This window comes from Xenopus laevis, chromosome 5S, assembly GCF_017654675.1.
Source record: "Xenopus laevis strain J_2021 chromosome 5S, Xenopus_laevis_v10.1, whole genome shotgun sequence".
Taxonomy (NCBI): Eukaryota; Metazoa; Chordata; class Amphibia; order Anura; family Pipidae; genus Xenopus; species Xenopus laevis.
The window spans coordinates 12,320,967-12,340,338 of record NC_054380.1 but is presented as its reverse complement, the minus strand read 5'-3'; the positions used below and the strand labels follow the sequence as shown (position 1 = coordinate 12,340,338).

Below are 19,372 nucleotides of genomic sequence, written 5' to 3'. Positions count from 1 at the left end.
GATTAGTCGCCAGGCGACAAAATCTCTCCAAATCTCCTCGTGTGGACTAACCCTAACTGTCCTTGGGGAAAACGAAACGCATCAGGCTTTTATCCTTTATACATAATGTAAAATAGAGAGTTTTGTACTATTTAAAAATTTGGGCTCCTGGATTCTACTGATGAGAATCTCCCTGAATCTCCTCATGTGACCTTACCCTTAATCATCCAACCTGCGGGCCCCTAGCAGAAAACAGCAATATAACTAGGGTTGCCGCCTCACCCCTTTAAAACTGAACACATATGGAATCCACAGCCTGCATGGCTAATTAGCAATTCATTTAGATGCATGCTGCAGACTGAACTGATTTATGTGCAGCCATGCATCTAAATGAATTGCTAAATAGCCATGCAGGCTGTGGATTCCATATGGGTTTGGTTTTAAAGGAGTGAGGTGACAACCCTAAACATAACAGCGGTGTGCAAAATTCCACTGTTCACATTAGCAGAGGGTGGTTTTTTTATGTTTGGATTGGCTAATAATAGACATTTTTTTACAAAGATTTGTATCCTAGGGCCAACTCTATGTATAATACCCCAAAACACATGGTGGGATAAACACATTGCCAATTCCATGTGTAATACCCAGGGCCACCATTAGAAATCACGTAGGCCCCACCCTAGATCCCGCCTACACCACAGTTAAAAGACCACACAGGCATCAACCCTAAAAATGGTATAACCCCCCCACACACACAAGTTATAATAAGCCATTGATGGTCAGGCCCCCCGTTATATGTTAAAGAAAATAATTGGTGACCAAGGCCCCCTATAAGTTAAAAAAAAAAAACATTGGGGCCAGGACCCCCCATAAAAGTTTTTTAAAAAACAATGGCACCAGGGCCCCCCCTTACAAGTTAAAAAGAAACATTCGGGTCCCAGAGAATATTTATTATTTGAAAAAAAAACATTGGTGGCAGGGGCCTATAGAGTAATAAATAATACATTGGTGGCCAGGGGTTTGATTGAATAAAAAAAACAAATGTTGGTGTTCAGTAGAACTGAACGTGTGGCTTCAGGACTTCAACTTCGGATCCTTTCTTGACTTTGGGTCTTTTCGCGGCTTCGGGACTTCAACTTCGGCTGTTCGGATCTTCAGGACTTCGGTGGTTCGGGACTACAGAAGATGCGGCACTGCTTCAGGGGGGGGCCCAGCTATTTCAAAAAGTGCAGCACAGCCAGGCCCCCTTTAGGCCCGGTACAGTAGTACCCACTATGCCCCCCTAATGGCGGTCTTGGTAATACCCAAGAACACATGGTGGAATAAATACAGTTCCAATTCCATGTATAATACCCCAGAACACACAGCAGTATAAATACAGTGTCAATTCCATGTATAATACCCCAGAACACACAGCAGGATAAATACAGGGCTAATTCCATGTATAATACCCCAGAACACACAGCAGTATAAATACAGTGTCAATTCCATGTATAATACCCCAGAACACACAGCAGTATAAATACAGAGCCAATTCCATGTATAATACCCCAGAACACATTGCAGATAAATACAGTGCCAATTCCATATATAATACCCCAGAACACACAGCAGTCTAAATACAGTGTCAATTCCATGTATAATACCCCAGAACACATTGAAGATAAATACAGAGCCAATTCCATGTATAATACCCCAGAACACACAGCAGTATAAATACAGTGTCAATTCCATGTATAATACCCCAGAACACACTGCAGGATAAATACAGTGCCAATTCCATATATAATACCCCAGAACACACAGCAGTATAAATACAGTGTCAATTCCATGTATAATACCCCAGAACACACAGCAGTATAAATACAGAGCCAATTCCATGTATAATACCCCAGAACACATTGAAGATAAATACAGTGTAAATTCCACGTATAATACCCCAGAACACACTGCAGGATAAATACAGTGCCAATTCCATGTATAATACCCCAGAACACACAGCAGTATAAATACAGAGCCAATTCCATGTATAATACCCCAGAACACACTGCAGGATAAATACAGTGCCAATTCCATATATAATACCCCAGAACACACAGCAGTATAAATACAGTGTCAATTCCATGTATAATACCCCAGAACACACAGCAGTATAAATACAGTGCTAATTCCATGTATAATACCCCAGAACACACTGCAGGATAAATACAGTGTCAATTCCATGTATAATACCCCAGAATACATTGAAGATAAATACAGTGTCAATTCCACGTATAATACCCCAGAACACACAGCAGTATAAATACAGAGCCAATTCCATGTATAATACCCCAGAACACACAGCAGTATAAATACAGAGCCAATTCCATGTATAATACCCCAGAACACACTGCAGGATAAATACAGAGCCAATTCCATGTATAATACCCCAGAACACACTGCAGGATAAATACAGAGCCAATTCCATGTATAATACCCCAGAACACATTGAAGATAAATACAGTGTCAATTCCACGTATAATACCCCAGAACACACTGCAGGATAAATACAGTGCCAATTCCATGTATAATACCCCAGAACACACAGCAGTATAAATACAGAGCCAATTCCATGTATAATACCCCAGAACACACTGCAGGATAAATACAGAGCCAATTCCATGTATAATACCCCAGAACACACTGCAGGATAAATACAGAGCCAATTCCATGTATAATACCCCAGAACACATTGAAGATAAATACAGTGTCAATTCCACGTATAATACCCCAGAACACACTGCAGGATAAATACAGTGCCAATTCCATGTATAATACCCCAGAACACACAGCAGTATAAATACAGAGCCAATTCCATGTATAATACCCCAGAACACATTGAAGATAAATACAGTGTAAATTCCACGTATAATACCCCAGAACACACTGCAGGATAAATACAGTGTCAATTCCATGTATAATACCCCAGAACACACAGCAGGATAAATACAGGGCTAATTCCATGTATAATACCCCAGAACACACAGCAGTATAAATACAGTGTCAATTCCATGTATAATACCCCAGAACACACAGCAGTATAAATACAGAGCCAATTCCATGTATAATACCCCAGAACACACAGCAGTATAAATACAGAGCCAATTCCATGTATAATACCCCAGAACACATTGCAGATAAATACAGTGCCAATTCCATATATAATACCCCAGAACACACAGCAGTCTAAATACAGTGTCAATTCCATGTATAATACCCCAGAACACATTGAAGATAAATACAGAGCCAATTCCATGTATAATACCCCAGAACACACAGCAGTATAAATACAGTGTCAATTCCATGTATAATACCCCAGAACACACTGCAGGATAAATACAGTGCCAATTCCATATATAATACCCCAGAACACACAGCAGTATAAATACAGTGTCAATTCCATGTATAATACCCCAGAACACACAGCAGTATAAATACAGAGCCAATTCCATGTATAATACCCCAGAACACATTGAAGATAAATACAGTGTAAATTCCACGTATAATACCCCAGAACACACTGCAGGATAAATACAGTGTCAATTCCATGTATAATACCCCAGAACACACAGCAGTATAAATACAGAGCCAATTCCATGTATAATACCCCAGAACACATTGCAGATAAATACAGTGCCAATTCCATATATAATACCCCAGAACACACAGCAGTCTAAATACAGTGTCAATTCCATGTATAATACCCCAGAACACATTGAAGATAAATACAGAGCCAATTCCATGTATAATACCCCAGAACACACAGCAGTATAAATACAGTGTCAATTCCATGTATAATACCCCAGAACACACTGCAGGATAAATACAGTGCCAATTCCATATATAATACCCCAGAACACACAGCAGTATAAATACAGTGTCAATTCCATGTATAATACCCCAGAACACACAGCAGTATAAATACAGAGCCAATTCCATGTATAATACCCCAGAACACATTGAAGATAAATACAGTGTAAATTCCACGTATAATACCCCAGAACACACTGCAGGATAAATACAGTGCCAATTCCATGTATAATACCCCAGAACACACAGCAGTATAAATACAGAGCCAATTCCATGTATAATACCCCAGAACACACTGCAGGATAAATACAGTGCCAATTCCATATATAATACCCCAGAACACACAGCAGTATAAATACAGTGTCAATTCCATGTATAATACCCCAGAACACACAGCAGTATAAATACAGTGCTAATTCCATGTATAATACCCCAGAACACACTGCAGGATAAATACAGTGTCAATTCCATGTATAATACCCCAGAATACATTGAAGATAAATACAGTGTCAATTCCACGTATAATACCCCAGAACACACAGCAGTATAAATACAGAGCCAATTCCATGTATAATACCCCAGAACACACAGCAGTATAAATACAGAGCCAATTCCATGTATAATACCCCAGAACACACTGCAGGATAAATACAGAGCCAATTCCATGTATAATACCCCAGAACACACTGCAGGATAAATACAGAGCCAATTCCATGTATAATACCCCAGAACACATTGAAGATAAATACAGTGTCAATTCCACGTATAATACCCCAGAACACACTGCAGGATAAATACAGTGCCAATTCCATGTATAATACCCCAGAACACACAGCAGTATAAATACAGAGCCAATTCCATGTATAATACCCCAGAACACACTGCAGGATAAATACAGAGCCAATTCCATGTATAATACCCCAGAACACACTGCAGGATAAATACAGAGCCAATTCCATGTATAATACCCCAGAACACATTGAAGATAAATACAGTGTCAATTCCACGTATAATACCCCAGAACACACTGCAGGATAAATACAGTGCCAATTCCATGTATAATACCCCAGAACACACAGCAGTATAAATACAGAGCCAATTCCATGTATAATACCCCAGAACACATTGAAGATAAATACAGTGTAAATTCCACGTATAATACCCCAGAACACACTGCAGGATAAATACAGTGCCAATTCCATGTATAATACCCCAGAACACACAGCAGTATAAATACAGAGCCAATTCCATGTATAATACCCCAGAACACACTGCAGGATAAATACAGTGCCAATTCCATATATAATACCCCAGAACACACAGCAGTATAAATACAGTGTCAATTCCATGTATAATACCCCAGAACACACAGCAGTATAAATACAGTGCTAATTCCATGTATAATACCCCAGAACACACTGCAGGATAAATACAGTGTCAATTCCATGTATAATACCCCAGAATACATTGAAGATAAATACAGTGTCAATTCCACGTATAATACCCCAGAACACACAGCAGTATAAATACAGAGCCAATTCCATGTATAATACCCCAGAACACACAGCAGTATAAATACAGAGCCAATTCCATGTATAATACCCCAGAACACACTGCAGGATAAATACAGAGCCAATTCCATGTATAATACCCCAGAACACACTGCAGGATAAATACAGAGCCAATTCCATGTATAATACCCCAGAACACATTGAAGATAAATACAGTGTCAATTCCACGTATAATACCCCAGAACACACTGCAGGATAAATACAGTGCCAATTCCATGTATAATACCCCAGAACACACAGCAGTATAAATACAGAGCCAATTCCATGTATAATACCCCAGAACACACTGCAGGATAAATACAGTGCCAATTCCATATATAATACCCCAGAACACACAGCAGTATAAATACAGTGTCAATTCCATGTATAATACCCCAGAACACACAGCAGTATAAATACAGTGCTAATTCCATGTATAATACCCCAGAACACACAGCAGATAAATACAGTGTCAATTCCATGTATAATACCCCAGAACACACAGCAGGATAAATACAGAGCCAATTCCATGTATAATACCCCAGAACACATTGAAGATAAATACAGTGTCAATTCCACGTATAATACCCCAGAACACACTGCAGGATAAATACAGGGCTAATTCCATGTATAATACCCCAGAACACACAGCAGTATAAATACAGTGTCAATTCCATGTATAATACCCCAGAACACACAGCAGTATAAATACAGTGTCAATTCCATGTATAATACCCCAGAACACACTGCAGGATAAATACAGAGCCAATTCCATGTATAATACCCCAGAACACATTGAAGATAAATACAGTGTCAATTCCACGTATAATACCCCAGAACACACTGCAGGATAAATACAGTGCCAATTCCATATATAATACCCCAGAACACACTGCAGGATAAATACAGAGCCAATTCCATGTATAATACCCCAGAACACATTGAAGATAAATACAGTGTCAATTCCACGTATAATACCCCAGAACACACTGCAGGATAAATACAGTGCCAATTCCATGTATAATACCCCACACAGCAGGATAAATACAGAGCCAATTCCATGTATAATACCCCAGAACACATTGAAGATAAATACAGTGTCAATTCCACGTATAATACCCCAGAACACACAGCAGGATAAATACAGGGCTAATTCCATGTATAATACCCCAGAACACACAGCAGTATAAATACAGTGTCAATTCCATGTATAATACCCCAGAACACACTGCAGGATAAATACAGTGCCAATTCCATGTATAATACCCCAGAACACACAGCAGTATAAATACAGTGTCAATTCCATGTATAATACCCCTGAACACATTGCAGGATAAATACAGTGCCAATTCCATATATAATACCCCAGAACACACAGCAGTATAAATACAGTGTCAATTCCATGTATAATACCCCAGAACACACAGCAGTATAAATACAGTGCTAATTCCATGTATAATACCCCAGAACACACAGCAGATAAATACAGTGTCAATTCCATGTATAATACCCCAGAACACATTGAAGATAAATACAGTGTCAATTCCACGTATAATACCCCAGAACACACTGCAGGATAAATACAGTGTCAATTCCATGTATAATACCCCAGAATACATTGAAGATAAATACAGTGTCAATTCCACGTATAATACCCCAGAACACACAGCAGTATAAATACAGAGCCAATTCCATGTATAATACCCCAGAACACACAGCAGTATAAATTCAGAGCCAATTCCATGTATAATACCCCAGAACACACTGCAGGATAAATACAGTGCCAATTCCATGTATAATACCCCAGAACACACAGCAGTATAAATACAGTGTCAATTCCATGTATAATACCCCAGAACACATTGAAGATAAATACAGTGTCAATTCCACGTATAATACCCCAGAACACACTGCAGGATAAATACAGTGTCAATTCCATGTATAATACCCCAGAATACATTGAAGATAAATACAGTGTCAATTCCACGTATAATACCCCAGAACACACAGCAGTATAAATACAGAGCCAATTCCATGTATAATACCCCAGAACACACAGCAGTATAAATTCAGAGCCAATTCCATGTATAATACCCCAGAACACACTGCAGGATAAATACAGTGCCAATTCCATGTATAATACCCCAGAACACACAGCAGTATAAATACAGAGCCAATTCCATGTATAATACCCCAGAACACACTGCAGGATAAATACAGTGCCAATTCCATATATAATACCCCAGAACACACAGCAGTATAAATACAGTGCTAATTCCATGTATAATACCCCAGAACACACAGCAGATAAATACAGTGTCAATTCCATGTATAATACCCCAGAACACATTGAAGATAAATACAGTGTCAATTCCACGTATAATACCCCAGAACACACAGCAGGATAAATACACTGTCAATTCCATGTATAATACCCCAGAACACACTGCAGGATAAATACAGTGTCAATTCCATGTATAATACCCCAGAATACATTGAAGATAAATACAGTGTCAATTCCACGTATAATACCCCAGAACACACAGCAGTATAAATACAGTGCCAATTCCATGTATAATACCCCAGAACACACAGCAGTATAAATACAGAGCCAATTCCATGTATAATACCCCAGAACACACTGCAGGATAAATACAGAGCCAATTCCATGTATAATACCCCAGAACACACAGTAGATAAATACAGAGCCAATTCCATGTATAATACCCCAGAACACACTGCAGGATAAATACAGAGCCAATTCCATGTATAATACCCCAGAACACACAGCAGGATAAATACAGAGCCAATTCCATGTATAATACCCCAGAACACACTGCAGGATAAATACAGAGCCAATTCCATGTATAATACCCCAGAACACACAGTAGATAAATACAGAGCCAATTCCATGTATAATACCCCAGAACACACTGCATGATAAAAACAGGGCTAATTCCATGTATAATACCCCAAAACACGTGGTGGAATAAGTACAGTGACAATATTATGGGGATTGGGGAGCTATTTTGCTTTGCACACTTCCTGCCAGTAGAGTTCTCAAATTCCTAACAAGGAATTTATGTTTAAAGGGGAACACCTTCCAATTGGAAAAAGAAAAGTTATTGAGAGATGTTTTATGAAGGCATATTGGAAAGTTGTTGGACTCTGTAATTACCTGCTGTGTCTGTGTAATACGTGTACGTGCAGCCTCCTAACACCAGTGGGCGATAACCTCCCACGTATACGACTACCGCTTGGAGATTACGCCGGATATTGCTGCCTTGGGGGAAGTTGGTCCGAAAACTCAGGAAGTGCTTCTGAAGCCACGCACAGCGCTGATTGGTCACGGGCCACCGCTCTGACCAATGAAAGTGCGAGTAGGTGCCGAAGCTGAACGCTGATGTGTGATCCCGGCCTCTCGCTTTCCACTCATTCCCAGATCGTTGTGTCTCAGACATGCCGTACTACCGCACCTGGGAGGAGTTCACCCGCGCGGCCGAGAAGCTTTACCAGGCCGATCCCATGAAGGTATTAATGGGGATCTGTCCCCTCATTCCCTGGTTGTGTTTTACATCGGGGCAGCCAGTAAGAGTCTACGGCACATTCAGCTGCAAATCAATCGATACTTGAGTAAAGTCGCATTAGTCCTGTTCCCCCCCCCCCAGCTTTAGAGCTGCAATCCCAGGAGAGGCTGCTGGGATTTGTATTTGTGCAACAGATGGAGGGCTCCTGCCTCGGTGCCCCCGGCACTTCCCAACTGCAGCCCCAATACAGAGTCAGACCATTCAGACTTCTCAACCAGCAATAAGTATCAGCGATACTAGTTAGTTCTGTGGCACAGGGCTGTGTAGCCTCCCACAACAACCAGCAGCTGGGGGCCCTTTGCTTAGGCCTGGGGGGTCCCTTTGCTTAGGCCTGGGGGGGGCCTTTGCTTAGGCCTGGGGGGGCCCCTTTGCTTAGGCCTGGGGGGGCCCCTTTGCTTAGGCCTGGGGGGGCCCCTTTGCTTAGGCCTGGGGGGGCCCTTCGCTTAGGCCTGGGGGGGGCCCTTCGCTTAGGCCTGGGGGGCCCCTTCGCTTAGGCCTGGGGGGGCCCTTCGCTTAGGCCTGGGGGGGCCTTTTGCTTAGGCCTGGGGGGGGGCCCATTGCAGTTTGACTTCATTCACCCATATGCAGGGATGGGCGAATTTGACCCGTTTCGCTTCGCCAAAAATTCGCCGCCGGCGAAATGTCGCAGACGCCCATTATTTTGTCGCGCGTCTTTTTTTTTTTGACGCACGTCTCCATACAAGTCTATGGGCGTCATTTTTCCGGCGAAACGAGGCGAAAAAATTCGCCCATCCCTACCCATATGTCCACACCGGGATTCCTTGAGCCTTTAACTTGGGGGTGGGGGGCCCTTTTTACCCATGAGCCACATTCAAATGTAAGAACATTTTGGAGAGCAACATAAGAAAACAAAAAGTTCCTGGGTTGCTAAATAAGGGCTGTGATTCGCCATTTGGTAGCCCATATGTGGACTGGCAGCCTACCATACTCTCTGTTTGGCAGTACATCTGGGCTTGTGCAACTGAGCATCTGCTGAGGCCACTTGGAGCACTTGGTTGGGTAGCACCATGTCGCTCATGAGCCACTTTTTGGGGGTCACTGCTCTAACTTAAAGGGGAATTTCACAAAAACATAACTTAAGTTTTTTTTTTTAAGTAAACTCAAACTTTGCAATATACACCAATTAAAAAATATGCAGACTTTTCACAATTTTTAATTGTTTGGAATAGTTCCCTAAGCCTAGCCCCCTGCTCTCCTGCTAATCTCTCTGACTACTTTGCTGAGCTGATTGACTACAGTTACTTTGTATCAACAGCCATCTGTCCTCAGCCTGCATCCTCCAAACCCCACAATTCCCTGCACATGTGATTTCAATAAGGAAAGGAACATCCCAGTGCAATGCATTGTGGGTGATGTAGTTCCTGCATGCTGTCTGTAAGCTGTGGAGAAGTTGTTACAATTTGTAACATCAGTGTTTAGTCCCTCCTTCCCTGCCAGGTTTTCAAATGATGCAGAAAGAGAAGAACTGTTAAACAGCTGGATTTCAGCATAGAAATTGCATTTATTCATACTTTTTGAAGAAACCAATAACGGTGATGGGTATATATGGGGATTCTGTGTTATGTGGGCCTCTTTATCAAATTTTGGTTTGGAAGCCGGAGTTCCCCTTTAATAATAAACACAGGGTTTCAAGCAGGGGGAAGGGGTTTAGATCACTTATCCTTCACTTTGGCTCTTACTGGTTGTCCAGTTTTTGGCTGCAGCTCATCTATTTAACCCAAAAGCCTAAACGTCTGCTGGTTGGCTGTTGGGACCCCTTTCTATAGGGGAGAGATGTTGTATAGAGGCCAGCTATCCGTGCAACTCCAGTATTGCCCTTTTACATATATGAAAGTTGATTTTAGAGCCTCTGCCTAAGAGAATGTGCCAAGAACCAGTTTCACCTTATGTTGCAGGGACCAAAAATGTTTTGCAATATGGTCCGTTTTAAGGAGGCGTTTAGAGACCAAAACTAGCCGTGTAGTTGCTCCAGATGTAACCAGAGGGCTGGCAGTAGTGATCTGTCTTTTCTGTTGCTTCACAGAATCCCAAACGTAAAATTTCTTGGAAATGTGGGGAGTTCGTTGCAGATTGGACATTTACTTTCCGAAATCTGTAAATGAATGTACTTATAGCTTTCTTCTCCCAACAGGACATGTTACAAAATCCTGCCTGTCCAGCCGCACACTGATACACGACTCTCCTAATGGGTCTTCTTAGGCCTGCGGCACATTCCAGTCCTTTTATCTGCAGAGCAAGTTGTGTACAAAAGTCTCCCCAGTATCGGCACTTGTTAGGGATCGTTTCCTGTTCCCCAGATGTGATTATGATGTTGGATGGGTTAATGTGTAGGGTTAATGAGACTGTGTCTTCAGAACTGCTTTGCCCAGCCAATCAGAATGTGCAGTGCGGCACTGGGTTGTATAAACTGGCAGCAGACGTTCCTTCCAGAGCTTTTTATTCACTTGGTGGCAGTTGGTGCAGCTCAGCAGTGTTGTACATGTGCTGTCCCTTTGTACCTGCATGAGGAGCATGTACTCTCTGTACCTGAATATCTAGTGATGGCACTGATTAGCATTCGCTGTTTATGCTCAGGATAATACAAGCCGTGAATGTAGGGGGGCAGATCAGTCTATAGCAATGAATGCTGACTGGGCAAAGTCATTACTCTACTAGGTGGAAATATGTGAGGCTTTGTGTGTGCAGAGGGTAAGGCTGTTAAAGGGGAGCCGTCACTCAAAAATATTATTCAAATTCCTATTTTATCACGTTAGTCAAGCAAAATGAACTCTAATTACACAATATAAATTATTTGAATCTTGTTTCCATCAGTCTGGGAATTCATAATTATAACAAGCAGGCGGGAGCCATTTTGTGGACACTGTTATTAAGGCAAGTCTTGTATCATCTCAGAATCTTGTTTGTGCACCAGAATGGGGGACCCGATGTCCATCCCCATGTACTGGCTACACAATTAAACGGTGAAGACAACGGGGGAATGTGGGGAGAGCAGTGACATGTAGGAAGTGCTGAATGGAAAGTGAAAGTAATTGTCTTCCCCGCCTCTATAGAGGAGGGGCAGACAATATTTGATTGACAACTGAGATTTCTAAATGAGCTTACAACAGCTATGAATGCTTTAATAAAAAATATAAATTGGATTTCATGTTAAATTTGAAAAGTACTTTTATTATACAGATTTTTATGTCTAGGTGACAGGTCCACTTTAAGTCAAGAGGAGATGGGTGTAGATAGGGTGGCTAACTTAATATAGGTGCTAAATTAAATCCCTGCAGCTACTGACAGCAACCAATCAGATCTTTCTTTTCATTATCATGCGTTTCCTAACCTGTAGCAGCACAGACACTACAGGAACTTTCTCATATAAAATATAGACCCACAAACACAAGATGTGATTTCTGCTAAAATAAACCCCTTTATATGTAGTTTAAATACTGGGCAAAGCACAATGATTCAGAGGAGCAACACAGACAGATATTCCTGATTGGGCCCCATTGCTGGGATTTTAACTATTAAGAAAAACAGAACCAACTCTTATTTGTACCGTACATTATTATTATTATTCACCCATGGGACACTGATTTCGTGATGTGTAACACTTCGGTGTATTTTTTTTTTTATTATCCTTTGATAACTAATTTACCATCTATCATTAAATCGATAGATGGAAAGTTCCAATACAGGGCAGAGAAATGAAGTTTAAATTTCCCTCCACCCACCATGTTGCCAGTGCCCTGCAAGTAAAGGTGCTGCCGTTTAATCGGCCAGTCTGGAGCAGGCAGCAAAACACAGGGCTAATCTGAATGTACATTTATTTTTAGACTGATTAAAATTCTCCCGTTGCCATGGAGATGACATGTCTGCATGTGAAATGTGCAGCATTTTGGATTCTTACTCGAGTGAAGGCTGCCAGTAACTGGCGTGCTGGGGCTCTTTCTATTTTAGTGCCCAACCTGAGTGGTTATTAACATATCCTGGGTTATTTTAGTGCCATTATGAACCTCTTCCCTCGGCAGAGCTAATTCTCCCCCACTATGTTTCCCAGTCGGGGTTTCCCTGTATAGATTCAATTGATATTCAGTGGCGCTCATTTAAAAGGACATTCTATCCTCATTTAGGTGATCTGAGTTTAAAGGGATACTGTCATGGGGGAAAAAAATGTTCAAAATGAATCAGTTAATAGTGCTGCTCCAGCAGAATTCTGCACTGAAATCCATTTCTCAAAAGAGCAAACAGATTTTTTTTATATTCAATTTTGAAATCTGACATGGGGCTAGACATATTGTCAATTTCCCAGCTGCCCCAAGTCATGTGACTTGTGCTCTGATAAACTTCAATCACTCTTTACTGCTGTACTGCAAGTTGGAGTGATATCACCCCCTCCCTCCCCCCCAGCAGCCAAACAAAAGAACAATGGGAAGGTAACCAGATAACAGCTCCCTAACACAAGATAACAGCTGCCTGGTAGATCTAAGAACAACACTCAATAGTAAAAACCCATGTCCCACTGAGACACATTCAGTTACATTGAGAAGGAAAAACAGCAGCCTGCCAGAAAGCATTTCTCTCCTAAAGTGCAGGCACAAGTCACATGACTGGGTGCAGCTGGGAAATTGACAATACGTCTAGCCCCAGATTTCAAAATTGAATATAAAAAATCTGTTTGCTCTTTTGAGAAATGGATTTCAGAATTCTGCTGGAGTAGCACTATTACCTGATGTGTTTTGAAAAAAACATGTTTTCCTATGACAGTATCCCTTTAATGTTTTATTTACAGGGGATCTGTCCACACTTTTGTTGCTTTACAAAAGATCCAGCATACTTTTATATTATTATATTCGCATAATATCAAGGCGTAAATCATGCTGGAAGCAGCAATATAAGGGTTGTATTTTTTGGTATGTTTTTTGGTATTTATCAAAGCTTTAGATCTGCCTTGATGTTACAGGTGTTCTATCATCTCATTGCATTTATTTTTACTGGCAGGAGAATGAGCTTGCCTGGGGGGCAGCCAATTACGATGGCTCCGTCTCTCTGCCATAGACACCTCCCAGGTCTGATTCTGACCACGTTCTGCTCCAACTGAAATGTTACATATTACTTTTGCCTTGTGTTGTAGCAAGAAACAAGGACAGGTCATGGCTGTTGTACACAATAAACATACCAAGAACTGCATACACCGCTTTGAGGTCAAGAGAGTGATCTATATACAGTATTTGGGTTGGGTTTCCCAGATGCCTAGTCGCTATGTAGGTTGTCCACATGGACAGCCCTCTCTGTGGGCACCATAAGGCATGATATTATGATATTATGAGGATAGGACAACACACTTGTTTTCCACACTAGGATAATAAAAGTTCTTTCATTAAATGATCAATTTCTTTCTCTCTGCAGGTTCGTGTTGTGCTGAAATACAGACATTGTTATGGGAACCTCTGCATTAAAGTTACAGATGACGTAGTGGTAAGTAAAACCCCGGTGCTTTATGTTCAGGATCAATACAGGCTGCAGCTCTGAGCAGTCATTTAAGGGGATTCAGCCCTACACCTTGAGATCCCCTTGTATGATGAGGTTGGATCATACTGGGGGCCTACGGACATCTGTCAGGTGAGGATTGCTTCACAGTGTTGATGGGGAAAACAGGATTTTCAAACCTGTTTAAGGGTCGGGGCACTCTGGCAGATTCGGGGAGATTAGTCACCAGGCGGCAAATCTCCTCTTCTTCGGGGCGACTAATATCCCCGATCTGCCTTCCACTGGCTAAAATGAAAATCGTCTAGGGGCAGCCACTCGGAGCCATTCGTTTTCCGAAGCCGTCCGAAGTTTCCGCGTCAGGAAATTATGCATTCTGGTTACCTTCCCATTGTTCTGTTGTTATGCTGCTGGGGGGGTTTTGATATCACTCCAACTTGCAGTAAAGAGTGACTGAAATTTATCAGAGCACAAGTCACATGAATGGGGGCAGCTGGGAAACTGACAATATGTCAGATTTAAAAATTAAATATAGAAAAATCTCTTTGCTCTTTTGAGAAATGGATTTCAGTGCAGAATTCTGCATTGCAGAACAGTTACTATTGGCGTGACTATAACAATCCTGTGGAACTATGTTAAAACGTAGGATTAAAGCTGGCCGTACACTTAAAGATCCACTCGTTTGGCAAGGTCGCCATCTTGAGGCTGATCAATCACTTGGCCCATGGGCTAAATGATCAGATCATAATGAAGAACAAGCAGGCCCTTGTGGCAAGGACCACATCAACAAGCCAATGTGTCCCTCTCCCCAATTGCCTGCTTGTCCTTCATTGTGATCTGACCATTTGATTGGATCAGTCCAATATCCCCTACCTCAAGGTGGCAACTTTGCCAAAAAAGCAGATACTTACATGTATGGCCAGCTTTTTTTTTTTTTTTACCTGCCTGAGACATTGAACTGTTTTTGCAGGTCACCATATGCTTAGGAAACTGCACCCTAGTTTATACTTGGACTGGTAGAGCTTTGTGTTTTATAGAGTATTTATTAAAGGTGGCCATAGACGCGAAGATCCGCTCGTTTGGCAACATCGCCAAACGAGTTGATCTTTCCCCGATATGCCATTAACAAGCATGGCTATATCAGGGAGGTAATCTGATTGTTCGGCTGTATGATTACGATGTGCCATGGGCTCCGGTGGGATCGGTCGGGTCAAAATCAAACCTGACCGATCTCCCCCGGACGAAAGATGTCGGCACACACCACATACGATCCGAAAATCGTACGAATCCTCGATTCGTACGATAGGATCTGTGTGTCTATGGCCATCTTTAGTCTTTATTTGCTCTTTACCTTTCCATCTGATTTAGCAGCTGATTTGCACTGGTAATTCTGTGGGGATCAGGGACTTGCTATTTATCAGGGATACAGGCTGCAATGATTGAGGGGAGAGTAATGGGAAGAAGTAGCCTAAGAACATTTTAGGACTCTAAGTTGGTTCTACTTTTACATGTTAGGTTCTGGGGAAAGTCTAGAAGTACCAGCAGGTTCCCTTGAGCATTTAGTGATCTGATTGTATAACCTAAAGTACAGGCATACAGTTTGTCTGTCACCTCTTTGCAGTCTTACAGAGAATGGGGACAATGACAGAGTGCGGCTGAAAGATCAGACTGTCTGAACTCGCTGATGTTTCCCCCCTTTCTATTATCAGTGTTTACAGTATAGGACGGACCAGGCTCAGGATGTCAAGAAAATCGAGAAATTCCACAGTCAGCTGATGCGACTAATGGTTGCCAGGGAATCCCGCAGCGCTGCCATGGAAACAGACTGAATGTCTGAAACTGAAGAGAGAATGGGCTGCGGCGGTCACATTACACCGGGGGGGGGGGGGAGAAGACTGAAGAAATAAAAGAGACAGTAAGAGTCACCGAGCTGACAAAGATGCCGGGAGTTGCTAATTCAGACGGAGGCAGAAGAGTTGCTTTGCTTTCAGTCGAAAGCTTCTATTTATTGTTTGGGATTTATACTAAGGAAAACGGATCATTCTTACAAAAAAACACAAATAATTCGGCATGTCATGGACCGACTTATTTTTTTATTTTTTTTTTTAAATAGAGAAATCTAAAATGAAATCAATGGAACAAATTCCCATTGTCATCACTGATAACTGTTTAATTGTTTGTGTTTGTAGCAGGGACGCCCCTTCTGATGTTACGCCCCTTCTGATGTTGTGTAAATCTCTCATTGTTTCTCCTATTGGAATAGCTGGTGGGACTTTATTAAGCAAACGCAGGAGGGATCCTAACCTGACGGACCTTCCTGGAGGCTGGGGAGAGGGAATAGGAAGGGCTAAATGTACCCAGTGCTTTTCTCTGAAAAGAGGCTTCAACCTGAATAAAAGTGTTTTTAATGAACAAGTCTTTATTTTCAAGGTGCCATTATTAAACTTCTTCTCCCTTGAAGCTGATCGAATGTTGTTCCATTAGGGATATAATACCATATCTTTCTGGAATTGAATCAACTGCATTCAAGATCTGGGTAAAGACCAATAAGATATACTGACCCTTGGAGCATGCAATCTAAAGTTGACTGGCCTGTGGTAGGGCTTCTGAGATACATGGGGTTATTAAAGGAACAGTTGAGTGTAAAAATAAAAACTGGGTAAATGTGCAAAATAAAAAATGTATCTAATTATAGTTAGTTAGCCAAAAATGTAATGTATAAAGGCTGGAGTGACTGGATGTGTAACATAATAGCCAGAATACTACTTCCTGCTTTGCAGCTCTCTAAAGGCGGTCACAGATGTGGAAAATCTTTTTCCAAGAAAGATCATTCATTTCAATACACACGTGTAGAGCTGAATCATCGGATGTACAGGTACAAACCATAAAATTCACCGTAGTTGTCTCACGAGGAAACTTCGGAAAACAAAGCACTCCGATGGCTAATTCTAAGCAACTTTTCCATTGGTCTTCATTGTTTATCTTTTAGGTTTTAGTTTCCTCCTTCTTCTAAATTTCCAGCTTTCAATTGAGGGTCACTGACACCATCTAGAAACAAATGCTCTGATAGGCTAAAATGTATTGATATTGCTACTTGTTATTACTCATCTTTCTATTCAGGCCTCTCCTATTCATATTCCAGTCTCTTATTCAGATCAATTCATGGTCACTGAGACTGCAAACTAGAGAGCTGCTGAATATAAAGCCAAATGGCTCAAATTCCACAAAAAATAAAAACCAATTGCAAATTCATCATACTAAAAAGGAAAAACAGTCCCCAAAATAGCACCTGCCTGCTTACTGTGATTGTGAATTCCACCACTAAACAAAACAAGGTTTCAATAATTTATAATGTAAGTGAAGTTTATTTATCTTGACCAACATCATAAAATCGGATTTGGAATTATTTTATACGGTGACAGTTCCCCTTTAAAGGGGTTGTACCTTCAAATTAACCGTTCGGTTCTAGAGAGTGACGTCTGAGACAATTTGTTATTGGTTTTTATTATTTGCAGTTTGAGTTATTTAGCTTTTTATTCAGCAGCTCTCCAGTTTGCAAAGTCAGCATTCGGGTTGCTAGGGTTCAAATTCCCCTAGCAACCTTGCACTGATTTGAATAAGAGACTGGAATAGGAGAGGCTTGAATAGAAAGTTAGCAATAAAAAGTAACAATAAGGGGAAGATTTATCAAGGGTCGAATTTCGAAGTAAAAAATGCTTCAAAATTCGACCATCGAATTTAAATACATTGAATTCGAACTTTTTTCATCAAATTTGGGTATTCTGCGGTCGAAGTAAAATCGTTCGACTGAATGATTAAATTGTAAATGCTCTAGAAGGTCCCCATAGGCTAACATAGCACTTCGGCAGGTTTAATTTGGCGAAGTATTGAAGTCAAAGTTTTTTTTAAAGAGACAGTACTTCCATTATCAAATGGCAGAATATTCAAATTATTTTTACTTCAAATTGAATTCGAAGTCGTTGTATCCTATTCGATGGTTGAAGTATCCACAAAATGACTTCGAATTTTGAATTTTTTTACTTAGAAAATTCCCTCTAATTCACGTCGACCCTTGAAAAATCTGCCCCTTAATGTATATCTTTACTGAGCATTTGTTTTTAGATGGGTCAGTGACCCCCCATTTGAAAGCTGAGAAGAATCCAAACAAAAAAGGCAAATAACTAAAAAAAAAAAAAAAAACTATAAAAAAAATAAATGATGAAGACCAATGGAAAAGTTGCTTAGAATTGACTATTCTCTAGCATACTAAAAGTTTAATTTAAAGGTGAACCACCCCTATAAAGCAGACAATGATGGCACGGTGTTGGGGTACCAAATCCCGCCCCCCATGTCACTAAATCACATTCGCTTCACATTTAACTGTTGGTTATTATTGATAGTTGTTGCGTTTGAGCTGCAGTTGAGTTGGGAACCTTCTTATTGTGAGAGGCAAAGGTGCTGCTTTCCCATTGTAGGGTCATATAAAGGTATTAAAGGTTCCCTGAGAATAACTGTATAATACACAAAAGCCATGAATATCCTGTAAATTATATCCTTATAAACGGTGAGTTCTGATGTCATCAGTTATAAACGGTGAGTTCTGATGTCATTTCTGTCACATGACTCATTGAAATTTGTGTATTATAATAAATAAAGTACCCCCAGTTGCAAAATATGAGGATATTAGAAGTTACCTCGGAGTTCCATGACCTGTATAAAAACACTCGGCCTTCGGCCTCGTACTTTTATATGGTCATGATACTCCTCGGTAACTTATAATATCCTTATATTTTACAAGAGGGGGTACTTTATTCACTATATCAGTTCCAAATGCTTCTATAACATGATTAACACTAAGTCCCTTCCAACTGTCTATTCTCAAATTTTATTGTGTTATACAGATATCAAGAAACC

The 19,372-nt window shown here is 40.8% G+C and overlaps 1 protein-coding gene across 2 annotated transcripts; it reads left to right on the top strand.

Moving 5' to 3' along the window:
• The first annotated feature begins 8,629 nt into the window (after positions 1 to 8,629).
• Positions 8,630 to 16,870, top strand: srp9.S (signal recognition particle 9kDa S homeolog). Of its 2 annotated transcripts, none has more exons than XM_041564233.1 (3): positions 8,630 to 8,909; positions 14,381 to 14,483; positions 14,514 to 16,161. In XM_041564233.1, the coding sequence occupies exons 1-3, from the start codon at positions 8,838 to 8,840 to the stop codon at positions 14,615 to 14,617; spliced, it is 279 nt and encodes a 92-aa protein (XP_041420167.1). In that variant the 5' UTR covers positions 8,630 to 8,837; the 3' UTR covers positions 14,618 to 16,161. The 2 variants fall into 2 exon arrangements, with proteins under 2 accessions (XP_041420167.1, XP_018120439.1); XM_018264950.2 differs by lacking the exon at positions 14,514 to 16,161 and adding an exon at positions 16,168 to 16,870 and having other exon boundaries at positions 8,661 to 8,909; positions 14,381 to 14,449.
• Positions 16,871 to 19,372: the final 2,502 nt, after the last annotated feature.